At 42.4% G+C, this 17,333-nt stretch overlaps 1 protein-coding gene across 1 annotated transcript in view; it reads right to left on the bottom strand.

Moving 5' to 3' along the window:
• Positions 1-15,249, bottom strand: part of arhgap25 (Rho GTPase activating protein 25) — a 45,807-nt gene extending 30,558 nt beyond the window's left edge. The window contains exons 1-2 of the mRNA XM_060907520.1: positions 14,756-15,249; positions 7,418-7,617 (exon numbers count right to left, since the gene is read on the bottom strand). Of these exons, the coding sequence (XP_060763503.1) occupies positions 7,418-7,617; positions 14,756-14,819 (264 nt within the window). The 5' untranslated portion in view covers positions 14,820-15,249. The remainder of the gene's footprint in view (positions 1-7,417; positions 7,618-14,755) is intronic.
• Between the last annotated feature and the right edge of the window lie 2,084 nt (positions 15,250-17,333).

Here is a 17,333-nt window from a genome sequence, read left to right as displayed (position 1 = left end):
AGAGACTGTTGTGTGTGAAAACCCCAGGAGATCAGCAGCTTCTGAAACACTCAAACCAGTCCATCTGGATCAAACCAACACCCATACCACAGTGAGAGAAAGTCACACTGTGAGATCACAATTTTTCCCGTTCTGATGTTTGAACATTGTGAACATTAACTGAAGCTCTTGATTTGTATCTGCGTGATTTGATGCATCGTGCTGCTGTCGAGTGATCGGCTGATTACAGAACTGCAGAGAACACACAGCAGGTGGACGGGGTGTTCCTAATAAAGTGGTCAGTGAGTGTATATTTGCAGACTTGCCAATCACAATGATGAATAAGGATTGTTCCTGGGAAGGGTAAAGAGAAATACTGGAACCTTTTTATGCACTCGAGTATGTGTTATGTTAATTAAATAAGCCACACTCTCATACACGGTGTTTTCACACCTGCAGTTTGTTTGCTGTGGTCTGTGTGTGAATTAGTTGTTGAGTTTGTAAACTTGGAGTGATTTCCTCTTGATTTAGTTTCTTTTGACACAGAGAAAATCCAAGTGAAGTAAAATGCATCACTACAAACCATGTGAGGACGCTGACTCCGCTAATTGGCCAGATGTGTCTGGGATGGGAGAGAGAAAGTAAATCCAGAAGGAAAAGGAAGGCCCTGTGTTCTGGACTAGTGCATATTTCTGTCAGAGAAACCCTGCAATGCAATTTAACATGGAGCAACGGCACAATTGGCATTTATTAGATAGAGTAGGCGATTACTGTGTTCACACCTGCACAAACGAATCACATCCAGAGTGAAAACAAACCAGAGTTCGATTAAACTCAGACAGACATGGATGTTTGTACGTGATGATAATAATAATTTATATTGCGCCTTTCTCAAAACCCAAGGTCACTACAATTATAGAGAGAAAAAAAAAAGTCCCCCAAATAAAGGTCAGGATGTCATTTCAATGGTGTAGCAGCCACAGTCCCACCAAAAGACACACGAAAACAAGTCCCACACCGCCAGCACAGCCGCCGTGACGCCGCAGGGCAACATCACTCAGAACACCAAGCCATGGATCCACAAAGTGAGCACAAACGCACCACCACACAGAGCACTGGTATGTCCTAAACCACCTGCACAGCCGCCACGACGCCACCAAGCAACATCGCTCAGAACATCACGCCAAGCACTAAAGCACCGCTGCGCAGAGCGCTGGACAACCATGATGTTAAAATGAGCAACAAGCTCACTGCCATCCATAGTGAGGAGCACAGGCACCACTCACGGAGAACCAAGGCCTGGAGGGAACCGACGCCCAAAACTGGGTCTGGAGCTACACCACAACCGTCGGACAAAACACTCAAACAAAAACAAACATCAAACTAGACAAACACACACAAAAAAAATAAATAAATAAAAAGCTCCGGTGAGAAGCGGCCCCCAGAATGTGCATGACGTACTCTCAACCGGAAACGGAAATGTCCACTAAGTGCTCCATCCTGGTCATGCTGCCGTTAGAACACACAGTCACCTGGAGCTCAGGATCAAACCAGATCAAAGCTGCTGTAATTTTTTATACAGTATTTTAAAAATATTTTCTGGTGTTGCTCCTTAAATCCACAGCACCAAGGAAGGAACGCCTGCTTCCCAGGACCTGTAACGTCACTCCACAGAACGAGCTTAAAATTTACCAGAACTGTACAGTACTACAGAGAAAAGACTTCAGACACAAGTGGAGGACGGGTACGTAAGTGTCGAGAAACATCAGGTGACGACTCACTGGGCAGGTAAGTCAGTGTCTCGATCTCAAAATTCGTTTCGATTCAGGGCTCAGTTCAGGTTTTCTTTATCATCACTCATGTTTGTATGTGAGGTGATGTAAGAGAAAAAGAAACCCCATTAAAAAAACATTGTGTGGTCTGAAGGCACCGTTCAGTGGTTCACTGGTGCGGAGGTGAGATCTGAGTGGTTACTGCAGGGCACACAGGAGCAAGACGTCCTGCAGGTCAGCTCAAGGTGATGGACACGACTGATACTGTTACTACATTACACTCTACTTTATTCTATCCACATTCACTGGATATGAGCAATCATGTGTTCTGATTTGCTACTACTAGGCTATCAGCTCATATACCGTGAGTAGAGAAAAACAAAATGGCGGCACGTGTTGCTGAACCAACTGAGGACGAAATAAAAACTCTCTTCGAAAAAAAAACCCCCAAAAAATACAAAAAAAAAAAAAAAAAACAAAGTCCACCTCTGGCTCAACTTCAAGTTTTGAACAGATGTGTAGAAATTAGTGCACCCTAAACCTGTGTATTTTATTGACTGGAGTTTAATAGAAGTTGATGTCCTGTATCTCAGCTTTGGAGTGTGAGATTCAGACCAAACCTGCGCTCATGTTTAGGGCTCAACTTCATTTACCAACTGTATGAATATGAACATGATCAAAGAAAGTCAAAAATTTCACCCAAAAAATCTGTTTTCAGGTGAAAAAAATCAACTTTCTCAGATTTTCCTGAAATTCATACTGTGGGTTAAAGGGCTCAAGATATACACAATATGTACTTTGTATTGTCCCGTCACACTCCAAAGATGAAATTCAAGGCTTTGTTTCCAACAAATCACTACACCATCACTATAACATCAGTATACCGTTAATATTACACAGACTCGAGTGTTTTACTGGGAAATACACCAATGGTATTTTTCATCCGCGCTCCATCGGGACATGGAAAACAAAAACCGGGACATAAATCTCTATCTATAATAATAATAATAATAATAATAATAATAAGTTCAATTTATATAGCGCCTTTCACAAACCCAAGGACGCTTTACAAAAGAGTTACCACCAAAACAAAACCCTCTTCTGTCACTTGTGAGGAAATCAATGAATTGTTTTGATCAATTTGAGGACTTTTTGTTGGTGAATGTGTCAATATAATAAAAAGAAAATCACACGTTGATTTGAAGATATGAAGTTTATCTTCTCATGTTGAAAATATTTTCACTCATTCGTGATATATACAGTGGTGCTTGAAAGTTTGTGAACCCTTTAGAATTTTCTATATTTCTGCATAAATATGACCTCAAACATCATCAGATTTTCACACAAGTCCTAAAAGTAGATAAAGAGAACCCAGTTAAACAAATGAGACAAAAATATTATACTTGGTCATTTATTTATTGAGGAAAATGATCCAATATTACATATCTGTGAGTGGCAAAAGTATGTGAACCTCTAGGAGTAGCAGTTCATTTGAAGGTGAAATTAGAGTCAGGTGTTTTCAATCAATGGGATGACAATCAGGTGTGAGTGGGCACCCTGTTTTATTTAAAGAACAGGGATCTATCAAAGTCTGATCTTCACAACACATGTTTGTGGAAGTGTATCATGGCACGAACAAAGGAGATTTCTGAGGACCTCAGAAAAAGCGTTGTTGATGCTCATCAGGCTGGAAAAGGTTACAAAACCATCTCTAAAGAGTTTGGACTCCACCAATCCACAGTCAGACAGATTGTGTACAAATGGAGGAAATTCAAGACCATTGTTACCCTCCCCAGGAGTGGTCGACCAACAAAGATCACTCCAAGAGCAAGGCGTGTAATAGTTTGCAAGGTCACAAAGGACCCCAGGATAACTTCTAAACAACTGAAGGCCTCTCTCATATTGGCTAATGTTAATGTTCATGAGTCCACCATCAGGAGAACACTGAACAACAATGGTGTGCATGGCAGGGTTGCAAGGAGAAAGCCACTGCTCTCCAAAAAGAACATTGCTGCTCGTCTGCAGTTTGCTAAAGATCATGTGGACAAGCCAGAAGGCTATTGGAAAAATGTTTTGTCGATGGATGAGACCAAAATAGAACTTTCTGGTTTAAACGAGAAGCGTTGTGTTTGGAGAAAGGAAAACACTGCATTCCAGCATAAGAACCTTATCCCATCTGTGAAACATGGTGGTGGTAGTATCATGGTTTGGGCCTGTTTTGCTGCATCTGGGCCGGGACGACTTGCCATCATTGATGGAACAATGAATTCTGAATTATACCAGTGAATTCTAAAGGAAAGTGTCAGGACATCTGTCCATGAACTGAATCTCAAGAGAAGGTGGGTCATGCAGCAAGACAACGACCCTAAGCACACAAGTCGTTCTACCAAAGAATGGTTAAAGAAGAATAAAGTGAATGTTTTGGAATGGCTAAGTCAAAGTCCTGACCTTAATCCAATGGAAATGTTGTGGAAGGACCTGAAGCGAGCAGTTCATGTGAGGAAACCCACCAACATCCCAGAGTTGAAGCTGTTCTGTACGGAGGAACGGGCTAAAATTCCTCCAAGCCGGTGTGCAGGACTGATCAACAGTTACCGCAAACGTTTAGTTGCAGTTATTGCTGCACAAGGGGGTCACACCAGATACTGAAAGCAAAGGTTCACATACTTTTGCCACTCACAGATACGTAATATTGGATCATTTTCCTCAATAAATAAATGACCAAGTATAATATTTTTGTTTCATTTGTTTAACTGGGTTCTCTTTATCTACCTCTAGGACTTGTGTGAAAATCTGATGATGTTTTAGGTCATATTTATGCAGAAATATAGAAAATTCTGAAGTGTTCACAAACTTTCAAGCACCACTGTACATTCACCACTCGAAGATAAACTTCATATCGTCATGCCACCATGTAATAGCCTCTGTTTATTCTATCCACATTCACTGGATATGAGCAATTGTGCGCTCTGATTGGCTACTCTACTACTAGGATATCAGCTCATATACCATGAGTAGAGAAAAACAAAATGGCAGAGCGTGTTGCTGAACCAACCGAGGACAAAATAAAAACTCTACTCGAAAATAAAACCCCAAAAAATACAAAAAAAAGCAGCAAAATATGGAATGAAAGTATATGATGGTAAGAACATATCTTTTTTTATTTTTCAAGAATTATTATTATTGCATTTTTCACAAATTGCTCCTATCATTTCGCCGGTTTGTTTACATTCTAAGCAGAAATGATTTTGTTGGACGTTTTGTATAAAGTTTTATTAATCGAATTTGCAAAAAATAAAAATAAAAATGCTCTGTTTCTCAAAATCCAGTGAATGTGGATAAAATAAAACCGTTATTCCACTCAATCTCGTCGTACATGGATTATAGACAACTCAGTGCTACGCACCTCGTCTGCTATCAGCTCGTGTATGACTCAATTTTGTGGAATAACTGTTTATTATTATTATTATTAGTAGTAGTAGTAGTAGTAGTAATATTATTTGCAAGCAGGTGTTGTGCTGTTTTTCTTGAAAGAAAGTGAGTCATAACAAATGACCAAAGGTTCCTCTCAAATCTTCTACCTTCACATTTCCAAAACTTTTCTCAAAACTCTGTCCCTCAGAGCGCCGTCTTCTGCAGCAAATCCGTTCTAATCTCTCTTCCCAACTTTTCCAACCACTGATTCAGTTTCTTTGTCACTATGCCCAAGGCGCCAACAACAATTGGAACTATTTCCACCTTCATACCCCAAAGCCCTACTCCCTCTCTTTTCAAGAAGTCTTGGTCCTTCTCTGTCTTCATGCTCTTTTGCAGCCACCCTGCTTTCACTCCAGCATGCAATGTCAATCGTTCTGCAGATTTTATCTTTTTTGTAAGTGATGATCAGATCAGGCTTCCTTGCCTCTATTACACTGTCACAACTTCACCTCTTCATCTTCTGTCACTCCTGGTTTATCATCATACCATTTCTCACACCTTTCTAACCCACATTTTCTGCGCAGCTTCCAGTGAACAATACGGGCTGTGTTCACTAACAATATGCTTTACGATTACACTTTCACCTTTCTGCTCACAGTGGAGAATTAGCGGTTGTGTCAATATGGTACTTCACATAATTGCTCCTGATAGATTGTTCTTGTGCTGCACAAATCAACACTTCTGTTCCAACTTTCAAATCTGTTTTCTTCATCTGTCGCCGTGTTTCAGTTTCGTCAATAGTGTCATCCATGTCCCGCAGAAATGAACCATGCATCACCTTTTCTTTCCACAGTCTCTCTTTTCTGTCCACTACTTTCTTCTTGTATTCCTCCTCACAAATACAGCTTTCTGTTTCTATTATTTCAGCTAATAACATTTATTATTATTATTATTATTATTATTATTATTATTGCTACACAATAATAATAATTGGTTTGGGACCAAAAGGTCACTTGTTCAAGTCCCTGGACTAGAAGGAATGGCTAAAGTACCCTTGAGCAAGGCATCGAACCCCTAGCTACTTCTTAAATGCCTGTAATGTAATGTAGATGGATTGGCTTCACTAAATTGCTCTTACAGTAGGTGTGTGTGTGATGGACTGGCGTATTCCCATCTCACTCCCAGTGTTCCTGGGATAAACTCTGGATCCACTACAACCCTGACAAGGATAAGGTGCTTAATAAAAATGACTTAATAAAAATGAAGAAGTGTAGCCTCCATTTTGAAATATCACTGCTCTGTTATTTCTGTCAACACAAATTACTTTTAAATACATTTTTTAAAAAAAACAAAAACCAGAAACATATTTCACCTTGTTTTTGAATGCAGTTAGATGATTGTAGTTTCCCACACTCAGATCCACCCTGGCTACTTTCTGGTACCATGCAGATGAAATGATGACATGGTAAAGTCAAGACCGTGTTAAAGTCAAGCCGTTTTCCTCGCTCATGATCCAAAATAAGGCATTCGTGAAATGCATGTGATTTCTTGTGTCTCGCAAGACTGATGTCCATGAAGTCACAGGTTCGTGTTTATCTGAAGAAAGTCAGTCATCCACTACATAATCACGTCTCGTCTCCATTTACCTTCTGTGACTTGGCCTCCAGGTTATTTTTATTTGCTCTGCATTTGGTCAAAGGTAAAAGCATCGTCTTCTTGCACGTTGCCGAAAAAAGGTGTCAAAAATTGCAAATGCTGTGGCTAGACTATAAATGTTCACACTTCTGCTAAAGGGGAATCTCATTAACACCCTTTAAACCACTGTAGCATTAAAACGTACTTAATAATCTGTTCTGTCTTTTTCGAGTTGCAGCTCCTCTCACCCTCAGGACCCGCCTGATTTATCCTGACACATCTTCTGACTGTTTCTGGAATTGACTCACATCCTGCTCCTGTGCACGGTCCCACATGGACACCTTAAATATTTACACTTCCAAAAACAATCTCACCCAGATACTGTAGATTTGTACTAAAGAGCTGCTGCAGCGATCATGAAAACCTTGTGCTTTCGGGGAGTTTTTCCTCACTGTTGTCGCCTCTGGATTGTTCATTAAAGATCTAAATCTACATCCAGATTTCTCTAAAGCTGCTTTGTGGCAACGTTTATTCTTAAACGTGCTATATAAATAAAACTGAATTGAGTTATGAGGAAAACTATGCAACATAAGACCCATTATTTCATTTCTCACCTGTACGGCGCTCTCTCGGTCATCCTTATGGTACGTCAGGACGCTCCCTCTGAGCACAAAGTAGCATGGTTTCCAGTTCTTCACGATGGACCTCTGCTTCTTCAGCCAGCCTTTCTTCAGAGGTTTCTCCATCAATCTCTTGCCGTCGAGGCGGCCTGAACCAACTCCTCCGTCTGCCGGTATCACACTTTTAGACCTCGCTGATTTAAAGAAAGAAGAAAGAATACCCAACTGATCAGATGCCGTTCAAGCTCTGCTTTTTTTCTGTGGCTATCTCGCTCTACGTCTGTGCACCACAAACAGAGAGTGGTGTTAACTGGAGGTATTTCTGTAACGACTCCACAGTGCTGTGGCTGCGTAGGAAGCAGCCTGACCCAAGAAACTTCCTGTTTAATTTGTTCTAAACCAGCTATGATTGTTATCATATAACACAACTGACTTTACATAACCTGAAAGAGGTCATTTCAAAACAACACACTGCCTCTAAACTGTGAGTCACTAATGAGGAGCTGAGGGTCAGAGGAAAGGTCAAAGGAAGGTGGGGACGTTGGTGTTGAGAAAAGCATTCTGGGTGGAAAGGGACATGTAGACCTACACTCGGTCAGGGGAGAGCGTGCCTCAAAGGCTACAGCACAAAATACAAACACTGAGACACTTTCCATTTCAGAGAATAATAACAGAACCATTTTTAAAAGTCAGATGTTTGTGTAGATATTACAGACATGTAGTTTACTAAGAACTAACTAAGAAACCTTTATTCATCACATGCACACTTCAAGCACAGTGAAATTCATCCTCTGCATTTAACCCATCTGAAGCAGTGAACACACGCACACACTCAGAGCAGTGGGCAGCCACACCAGAGCGCCCGGGGAGCAGTCAGGGGTTCGGTACCTTGCTCAAGGGCACCTCAGCCCAAGGCCGCCCCACGCCAACCTAACTGCATGTCTTTGGACTGTGGGGGAAACCGGAGCACCCGGAGGAAACCCACGCGGACACGGGGAGAACATGCAAACTCCGCACAGAAAGGCCCTCGCCGGCCACGGGGCTCGAACCCGGACCTTCTTGCTGTGAAGCAACAGCGCTAACCACTACACCACTGCCGTTTACAGTTTGTAACAGCATTATGGATATAATGTTACGGATATGACTGTGGGTGGGATGCTGTGGACGAGACATTACAGAGGTAGCATTACAAAAGTGACATTACACGTGACATTTCATATGTGACATTATGGCGGTGACATCATTACAGAGGCGACTTTACAGATGTAACAATTTGGAGGTGATATTACAGATGTGAGTTTATGGATGTGGCATTACGGATATAACTTTGCGGATGTGACATTATGGATGTGACATTGCAGATGTGATATTATAGATGTGACATTATGAATTAAATTCAGTTTTATTTGTCTCACACTTTTAACAGTGGACATTGTCAATGGAGCAGCTTTACAGAAATATATAAATATTATATGAATATTATATATATGAATTTATAAAATTTATCCCAAATGAGCACACCAGAAGGTGACAGATGTGACATTACGCATGTGACATTACAGTTGTGAGGATGCAGATGCAGATGATTACAGGATGCAGATGTGGCATTACGGATGTGATTTTATGAATGTGACATTACGGTTGTGAGGATGCAGATGTGGCTTTACAGATGTGACTTTACGGATGTGACTTTAGTGCTGTGACATTACGGTTGTGAGGATACAGATGTGACTTTAACGATGTGACTTTACAGACGTGAGGATGCAAATATGACTTTACAGGTGTGACATTACAGATGTGACTTTACAGCTGTGACATTATGGATGTGACATTACGGTTGTGAGGATGCAGATGTGACTTTACAGGTGTGACATTATGGATGTGACTTTATGGATGTGACTTTACAGATGTGACATTATGGGTGTGAGGATGCAGATGTGACTTTACAGATGTGGCATTACGGATGTGACTTTACACATGCGACTTTACGGATGTGACATTATGGAGGTGGCATTAGGGATGGGACATTACAGATGTGACTTTACAGATGTGAGGCTGCAGATGGGACATTATAGATTTGGCATTAGGCATCTTGTTAAAGATGTCATGATGGGTGTCATACACTCTCACAAGTTCATTATAATCATTTACAGCCAGAACCTGTCATTTTTTTTCTTATTGCTAATTGTAATAAGAGCGTAGGTCACATGCTAATTTTTGCTAAATTTTGTGTTTTCATGATGACACATGCACTGAAACATACACTAACAATTACCACATGACATAAGCGGCCATAACTGGCAGTTGTCATCGCAATTAATGATGATAATATTGCAATAATAATTACGTGAACGTGTAGCTGTGTCATGTTACCACTGTTGATAATTGCAAAAATCATCCAAAGACATTGCCAGTGGTTACTATGATAACATTTCATGAAACTTCTTGAATGCTAACCAGAGCGTTGTTCATTTTCTATATCAGTGACAGTTCTCATATCCTTAGAGACTGTATGGATCACATGGCTGTGACATAAACTGCATCATTCTACATTCTACACTGTACAATAATGAAATAAAACACATTTCAATTAAGAGAGAAAATATAAAAAAAATACCAAACAAAGGGTAAATAAACTGAAAGTGAAAGTGGCACTTGGGTGAAACAGCAAAGGGAAATACCACCCAGCTGTGATCGGCGTTACTCTTCTGTAGTTAAACGCACACAAAAAAGTATGAATTTAAAGGAAAGGCCAGATGCAGACAGAGATCGCAGATACACAGGAAGTTGTTGCATCAACTTCCTGTGTATCTGTGCTCAAAAGCTCCACACCTAACATCAGTGTCTTTAGACACAACCATGTGGAGTGAAAACTTCTCATATCTCAGTCTGCTCCACCACACCCATCCTTCACACTCACACAGCGCCGTCTCCCACTGAGGACACAGCGGTGAGGATGCAAGGAGAGAAACAAAGAAATCAAAAAATGAGAGAGAGAGTTCACATGATCACAAAGCACTCATGCTAATTCTCTGTGTTTTTGTAAATTTATAAATGTATACTTAATTAAAATGAAAACTCAACAAGTGACATTACGAGGTGAATGTTAACCCTTACCTGAAAAACTTATTTTATAAATTAAATACTGAAACAACCTACTGCTTGAGTGTCCATGTGATAAATTAAGGCTCCTTCTGCTGCTGCTTCTTCTCATCCCTGCTATCTCCCTAACCACCATTACCACCCAAGCGCCCTAACTCACCTCCGCTAGCTCCACAACACCCTAACTCACCTCCGCTAGCTCCACAACACCCTAACTCTCCTCCGCTAGCTCCACAACACCCTAACTCACCTCCGCTAGCTCCACAACACCCTAACTCACCTCCGCTAGCTCCTCAACACCCTAACTCTCCTCCGCTAGCTCCACAACACCCTAACTCACCTCCGCTAGCTCCCCAACACCCTAACTCACCTCCGCTAGCTCCACAACACCCTAACTCACCTCCGCTAGCTCCCCAACACCCTAACTCTCCTCCGCTAGCTCCACAACACCCTAACTCACCTCCGCTAGCTCCCCAACACCCTAACTCTCCTCCGCTAGCTCCACAACACCCTAACTCACCTCCGCTAGCTCCCCAACACCCTAACTCACCTCCGCTAGCTCCCCAACACCCTAACTCTCCTCCGCTAGCTCCACAACACCCTAACTCTCCTCCGCTAGCTCCACAACACCCTAACTCACCTCCGCTAGCTCCACAACACCCTAACTCTCCTCCGCTAGCTCCACAACACCCTAACTCACCTCCGCTAGCTCCCCAACACCCTAACTCACCTCCGCTAGCTCCCCAACACCCTAACTCTCCTCCGCTAGCTCCACAACACCCTAACTCTCCTCCGCTAGCTCCACAACACCCTAACTCACCTCCGCTAGCTCCCCAACACCCTAACTCACCTCCGCTAGCTCCCCAACACCCTAACTCACCTCCGCTAGCTCCCCAACACCCTAACTCTCCTCCGCTAGCTCCACAACACCCTAACTCACCTCCGCTAGCTCCTCAACACCCTAACTCACCTCCGCTAGCTCCACAACACCCTAACTCACCTCCGCTAGCTCCTCAACACCCTAACTCACCTCCGCTAGCTTCCCAACACCCTAACTCTCCTCCGCTAGCTCCTCAACACCCTAACTCTCCTCCGCTAGCTCCACATATAGGCGCCGCCAGGGGGGGAAAGGTTAGAACAATTCTAGGGGCCCAGCACTGCCATGGGGCCCTTTAAGGGGCTGATAATATGCTTTTAATGATTTTAATAAGACTTTTGAAATAACAACAATGCAATATTCCATCTGGTAAAATGAGCTAATTGAACAAGGTTTTCTATTTCTTGAGTTCTTCAACATATTGTCATTTAACCCTCCCCCTTTTGTGAAATGGTACGGTCCAGTTCTGGTAGAAGCGCGATGCGTTAAATCTGTGTGCTGATCAGTGCAACGCTACTTGCTGCTGTGTCGCGGTGCAGCAGCCAGCCAGCCAGCAGTGGAGTGCGTACAGTCTATGATCGCTAAATATGAAGAGTGGCTGTGAAAAATGTAAAGAAAGGCAGGTGAAAGCTGAGTGGGACCGGAGAGGCAGGCAACTGGTCACTCAGTTTTTCCCAAAGAAAGGTAGCTATCGCTCACATGTGTGTTCAAAATATTAGCGAATGGTAAATGAACAGTATGAACGTGGTTGGATTAGCCTATCAAGAGAACACTTTTACAGTTTGTACAGTGACATTTTTTCCATTTTAATAACTGAACTGACTTGTGTGATAAACAAGATGAAATATTACGTTATGCTGGTGCTAATAACTAGTGCTAATAACCAGTTTCATAACTAATGGGGTGCCCTAAATATGCACAGATTCAGCCTCAGGGGGACCTCCGCCCTACCAAACCACTGAACCCCCCTTTGGAGAAGGAGGTAAGCAGCAATACAACCCATAAATGCTTTAGGATTGAAGTTTTTAATGAGCGAGCGCCATATACAGTTTGCTAGATTAAAGTTTTATTAGCAGTCACATCACACATTTCACTACCAATTGTCCTAGCACAAGAAGGCATGTGGCAAAATCTTGAATTTTCATTTGTGATTGTAAATGCACCAGAATTAGTCACTGACCAGTTTTCATCTAGTCCCTGGTAGGTTAAAACATAAAATGTAATAACAAAGTCACAAACTCAAGGTCCATGGGCTATCAAAAGTCAAATAATGACAATAGTGCAATTGTGACGAGGGTGGGCAAAGTTGGGGGGCCCAAAATTTCTGGCGGCGCCCCTGGCTCCACAACACCCTAACTCTCCTCTGCTAGCTCCCCAACACCCTAACTCACCTCCACAACCATCCCAAAACCCTAACTCACCTCTGCTAGCGTTAGTATTTTTACTGGACAGACTACAAAAGCTAGAAAGTAAGTTCCGTGTTCCTTCAAAGCTGCTTAAAAACATGCAGTCTGTCGTGAACCACAGCAGGATGCAGTTGTGTGATGAGCGTGTTAGTGGCCGTGTGCAGGTGTGTGATGTCTGTAAAGTGTAACCTGTAAACTTCCAATGTGTGTTTAAGGAGGCAGAAAATCTGTCCTAAAGTGAACAGACTGAAAGCAGAGCGAGTTAAAATGACACTGAATACTGCAGTTTGTTCTGCTCCTGTTGAGCATTTCATCAGCTTCCTGCTGCTCTACCACACTGAGAGGAAACCAGAAAGATGTGTGTGTGTGTGTGTGTGCCAACACCATGCACTGTTCACTTCTTTAAAACACATTCTGCATACTGTAGGTGAGGTTTTACTATTAAAAAAAAAAAGTACCTACACAAAATACTCATAAAAGTCAAGCTTGGGCGGCACGGTGGTGTAGTGGTTAGCGCTGTCGCCTCACAGCAAGAAGGTCCTGGGTTCGAGCCCCGTGGCCGGCGAGGGCCTTTCTGTGCGGAGTTTGCATGTTCTCCCCGTGTCCGCGTGGGTTTCCTCCGGGTGCTCCGGTTTCCCCCACAGTCCAAAGACATGCAGGTTAGGTTAACTGGTGACTCTAAATTGAGCGTAGGTGTGAATGTGAGTGTGAATGGTTGTCTGTGTCTATGTGTCAGCCCTGTGATGACCTGGCGACTTGTCCAGGGTGAACCCCGCCTTTCACCCGTAGTCAGCTGGGATAGGCTCCAGCTCGCCTGCGACCCTGTAGAACAGGATAAAGCGGCTACAGATAATGAGATGAGATGAGACACTGCATCCTGACACAGCATTACTCTTACACCCTGACGCTGATTGTTTTCCTCCAACACCATGCCCCTGTAGTGTTTTATTCCTCTTACACCACACCACAGCAATTTGGCAATCATGATTTATTAAAGCACCATCATACCGTCGTGCTTTTTTATCCATTTATAGTTACATTTATATGAAATAAACTCTTCTGTTCTGTCGATAAACGCCGTTCCAGCTTTACCTCGGACCGTCCAAAAGCACCGACACCGGAGACTCCTTCCGTAAAATGTGAAATATAAAAATCTCCTGACAGAAAACTTCTTTACCATATCAATGATTGCAAACGTTTTTCTTTTGAAAGCATCCACCAAACATGTCCCTGTTACCATAGAAACCATAGTATTAGAACGAACACCTTAATATAAACCTGCAATCTGAAGCTGCGCTACCGTCTGAGCTGCTGTTTGAGGAAATTAATCAACCCCTTCTGACCAATCAGAATGAAGAATTTAATAGCAATGTGACACGGTAGGGTATGTTTTGAACAAAGCTGATGTTTCCAGAAGGTTTAGGAACCAAAGGTTGTTGATCACATCAAGTACACACACACACACACACACACACACATAAAAATGTTTGTTTCACTATCCTTGTGAGGACCTTCCACTGACATAATTTTTATTGCAGTTAATTAATGCTGTGCTGCACCTAAACCCAAAGCTCAGTAATGAAAAGGAAACTTTTTGGCTCTTTTATTTTTTTCAATTTTTGTTTAAAAAAAAACAACAACAGCAATTTCCTTGTGGGGACCATCCAAATTTCCTCACAAGGTCGAAATTGTCAGATTTTACTATCCTTGTGGGGACATTTTGGCCCTCAGTAGTGTATAAAAACACTCTCTCACACACACACACACACACACACACACACACACAAAACATATTGCATTACACTAGTGCGTTCTGTTAAAGTATTTAGCATGACTACTTTATACACACACACACACACACAAACTAGGTAGGACAAATGACAAGTGAATGGTGAGGGTGGTTTCACCCACACACCCATACACACACACACATTCACACTCACTCACCTATTTTGGTAGCTTCACCTCGGAGAGTGGTCAAGTCCCAGTTGCGAGGCAGCTTCAGAGACATGTTTATAACTCAGGAAAATGTCACTCTCTATCTAACCACACACACACACACACACACACACACACACAAACACACACTTCTACACCTTGTACACTTATGTGTACATATTTTAGTCCCTCATCATAGCCTCTCTCATTCTGTCTCCCTCACTTCCTCCTTCCTTTCAGTCTTCTCGTTTTTTTTCTCCTACCACCCAACACGTTGCCTCTTGCCTGCTCGCTCGCTCTCTCCCGCTCTCCCCTCCACCACCATCTATCACTTCTTCTTGGTATTTACCTAACTAACCCTTGTCCTCTATCTGTATCTGTTCATTTCTCTTGGCTTCCTTCAGGTCACAGGATGGAGTGAAGCTGCTGAGAGTTCAGGGCGAGCGAACGCAGCTCTGATGGAGACACTGTGTCTCTCAGGAGGAAGTTGGTGACAAACACAGACGCCACTGTATCTGAAGGCAGAAAAATTTCTATATATGAGAAGAAAATCAGGTCATGCATGAGAGCAAAGCACGCCTGTGTGTGTGTGTGTGTGTGTGTGTGCACTCATCCTGACGTCTGCACATTCAGGTTTCATTCAGAGTGAATTTCAAAAATGCTTTGCATTATAATCAATCCTTATATGTTTTTAATCTATATTTAAATTCATGTGAAAAAGTAAGTGCATCCCATGGAAAGTGTAGATGTTTCTCAACATATTTAAACAAACAAGCAAACATTTCACATTCCTTTTGAAACAGCGCCTACAGAGAAAGGGGATCCACAAAACAAGGAAAATTCACTCTTTTAATAATTTCTTCACTGTGATGACCTGGCGACTTGTCCAGGGTGAACCCCGCCTTTCGCCCGTAGTCAGCTGGGATAGGCTCCAGCTCGCCTGCGACCCTGTAGAACAGGATAAAGCGGCTACAGATAATGAGATGAGATGAATAATTTCTTCAACAAAAATATCAATATTCTTCAGTGGAGAAAGTAAGTACACCCTCGGCTTCAGAAGCAAGTCCGGTATTTCCCCGTGAACAGAAATAACTTCTTGTAGGTGATTTTTTTTCATCATTCATCAGCTTCTAAGATCATCTTGCTGAAATTGTTGACCGCTCTTCCATGCAAATGTCCTTCAGCTGAGGGTTTTCTTGCATGTTCTGCCCTTTTTTCAGATCTCCCACAACATCTCACTGGGGTTCAGGTCTGGGCTTTGACGAGGCCATTCCATAAGCCTCCATTTGCTCGTGTGCTTAAGATCATTATCTTGTCGAAAAGTCCACCTCTGGCTCAACTTCAAGTTTTGAACAGATGTGTAGAAATTAGTGCACCTTAAACCTCATCTCATCTCATCTCATCTCATTATCTCTAGCCGCTTTATCCTTCTACAGGGTCGCAGGCAAGCTGGAGCCTATCCCAGCTGACTACGGGTGAAAGGCGGGGTTCACCCTGGACAAGTCGCCAGGTCATCACAGGGCTGACACATAGACACAGACAACCATTCACACTCACATTCACACCTACGCTCAATTTAGAGCCACCAGTTAACCTAACCTAACCTAACCTGCATGTCTTTGGACTGTGGGGGAAACCGGACCACCCAGAGGAAACCCATGTGGACACAGGGAGAACATGCAAACTCCACACAGAAAGGCCCTCGCCGGCCCCGGGGCTCGAACCCAGGACCTTCTTGCTGTGAGGCGACAGCGCTAACCACTACACCACCGTGCCGCCCCCACCTTAAACCTGTGATATTTTATTGACTGGAGTTTAATAGAAGTTGATGTCCTGTGTCTCAGATTTGGAGTGTGAGATTCAGACCAAACCTGCGCTCATGTTTAGGGCTCAACTTCATTTACCAACTTTCTCAGATTTTCCTGAAATCCATACTGTGGGTTAAAGTGCTCATGATATGCACAAAGGTGTACTTCGTTTTGTCCCGTCACACTCCAAAGATGAAATTCGAGGCTTTGTTTCCAACAAATCACTACACCATCACTATATGCTGATGTTTGATGCTTTTCTGCTGCACTTGTGGTTGAATGTTTTTTTTAATGGTTTTGTTGCTGTCTATAGTGTCCTGCAGTGTCCTGATGTTCTGTTTAGTGCGTTGTTTTGTTTTTTATTAAAAATTTTATTTTTAATTTGGCTTTAAATAACTACTGGTCAATCAATGGTTATCAAAACATCCTGCCAAAGGACTACATTTGAAAATTAGCATGCTGGCTAACACTGGCACATTTACAGAAATGTTGATTAATGTGTGCGATACTTATAAATGAAATGAAATAATATCAGTATACCATTAATATTATACACAGACACAAGTGTTTAACTGGGAAATACGCCACTCGTATTTTTCATCCGAGCTCCATCGGGACATGGAGAACCAAAACCAGGACATAAATCTCTATCTGTCACTCGTGAGGAAAACGAGTGAGCTGTTTTGATAAATTTGGGGACTTTTTCTTTGTGAATGTGTCAATATAATAAAAAGGAAATCACACGCTAGCTTGAAAATATGAAGTTTATCTTCATGTGT

This window comes from Neoarius graeffei, chromosome 24 (genome assembly GCF_027579695.1).
Source record: "Neoarius graeffei isolate fNeoGra1 chromosome 24, fNeoGra1.pri, whole genome shotgun sequence".
Classification (NCBI taxonomy): domain Eukaryota; kingdom Metazoa; phylum Chordata; class Actinopteri; order Siluriformes; family Ariidae; genus Neoarius; species Neoarius graeffei.
The sequence above is the reverse complement of the archived record's forward strand: the minus strand, read 5'-3'. Positions and strand labels throughout refer to the sequence as shown.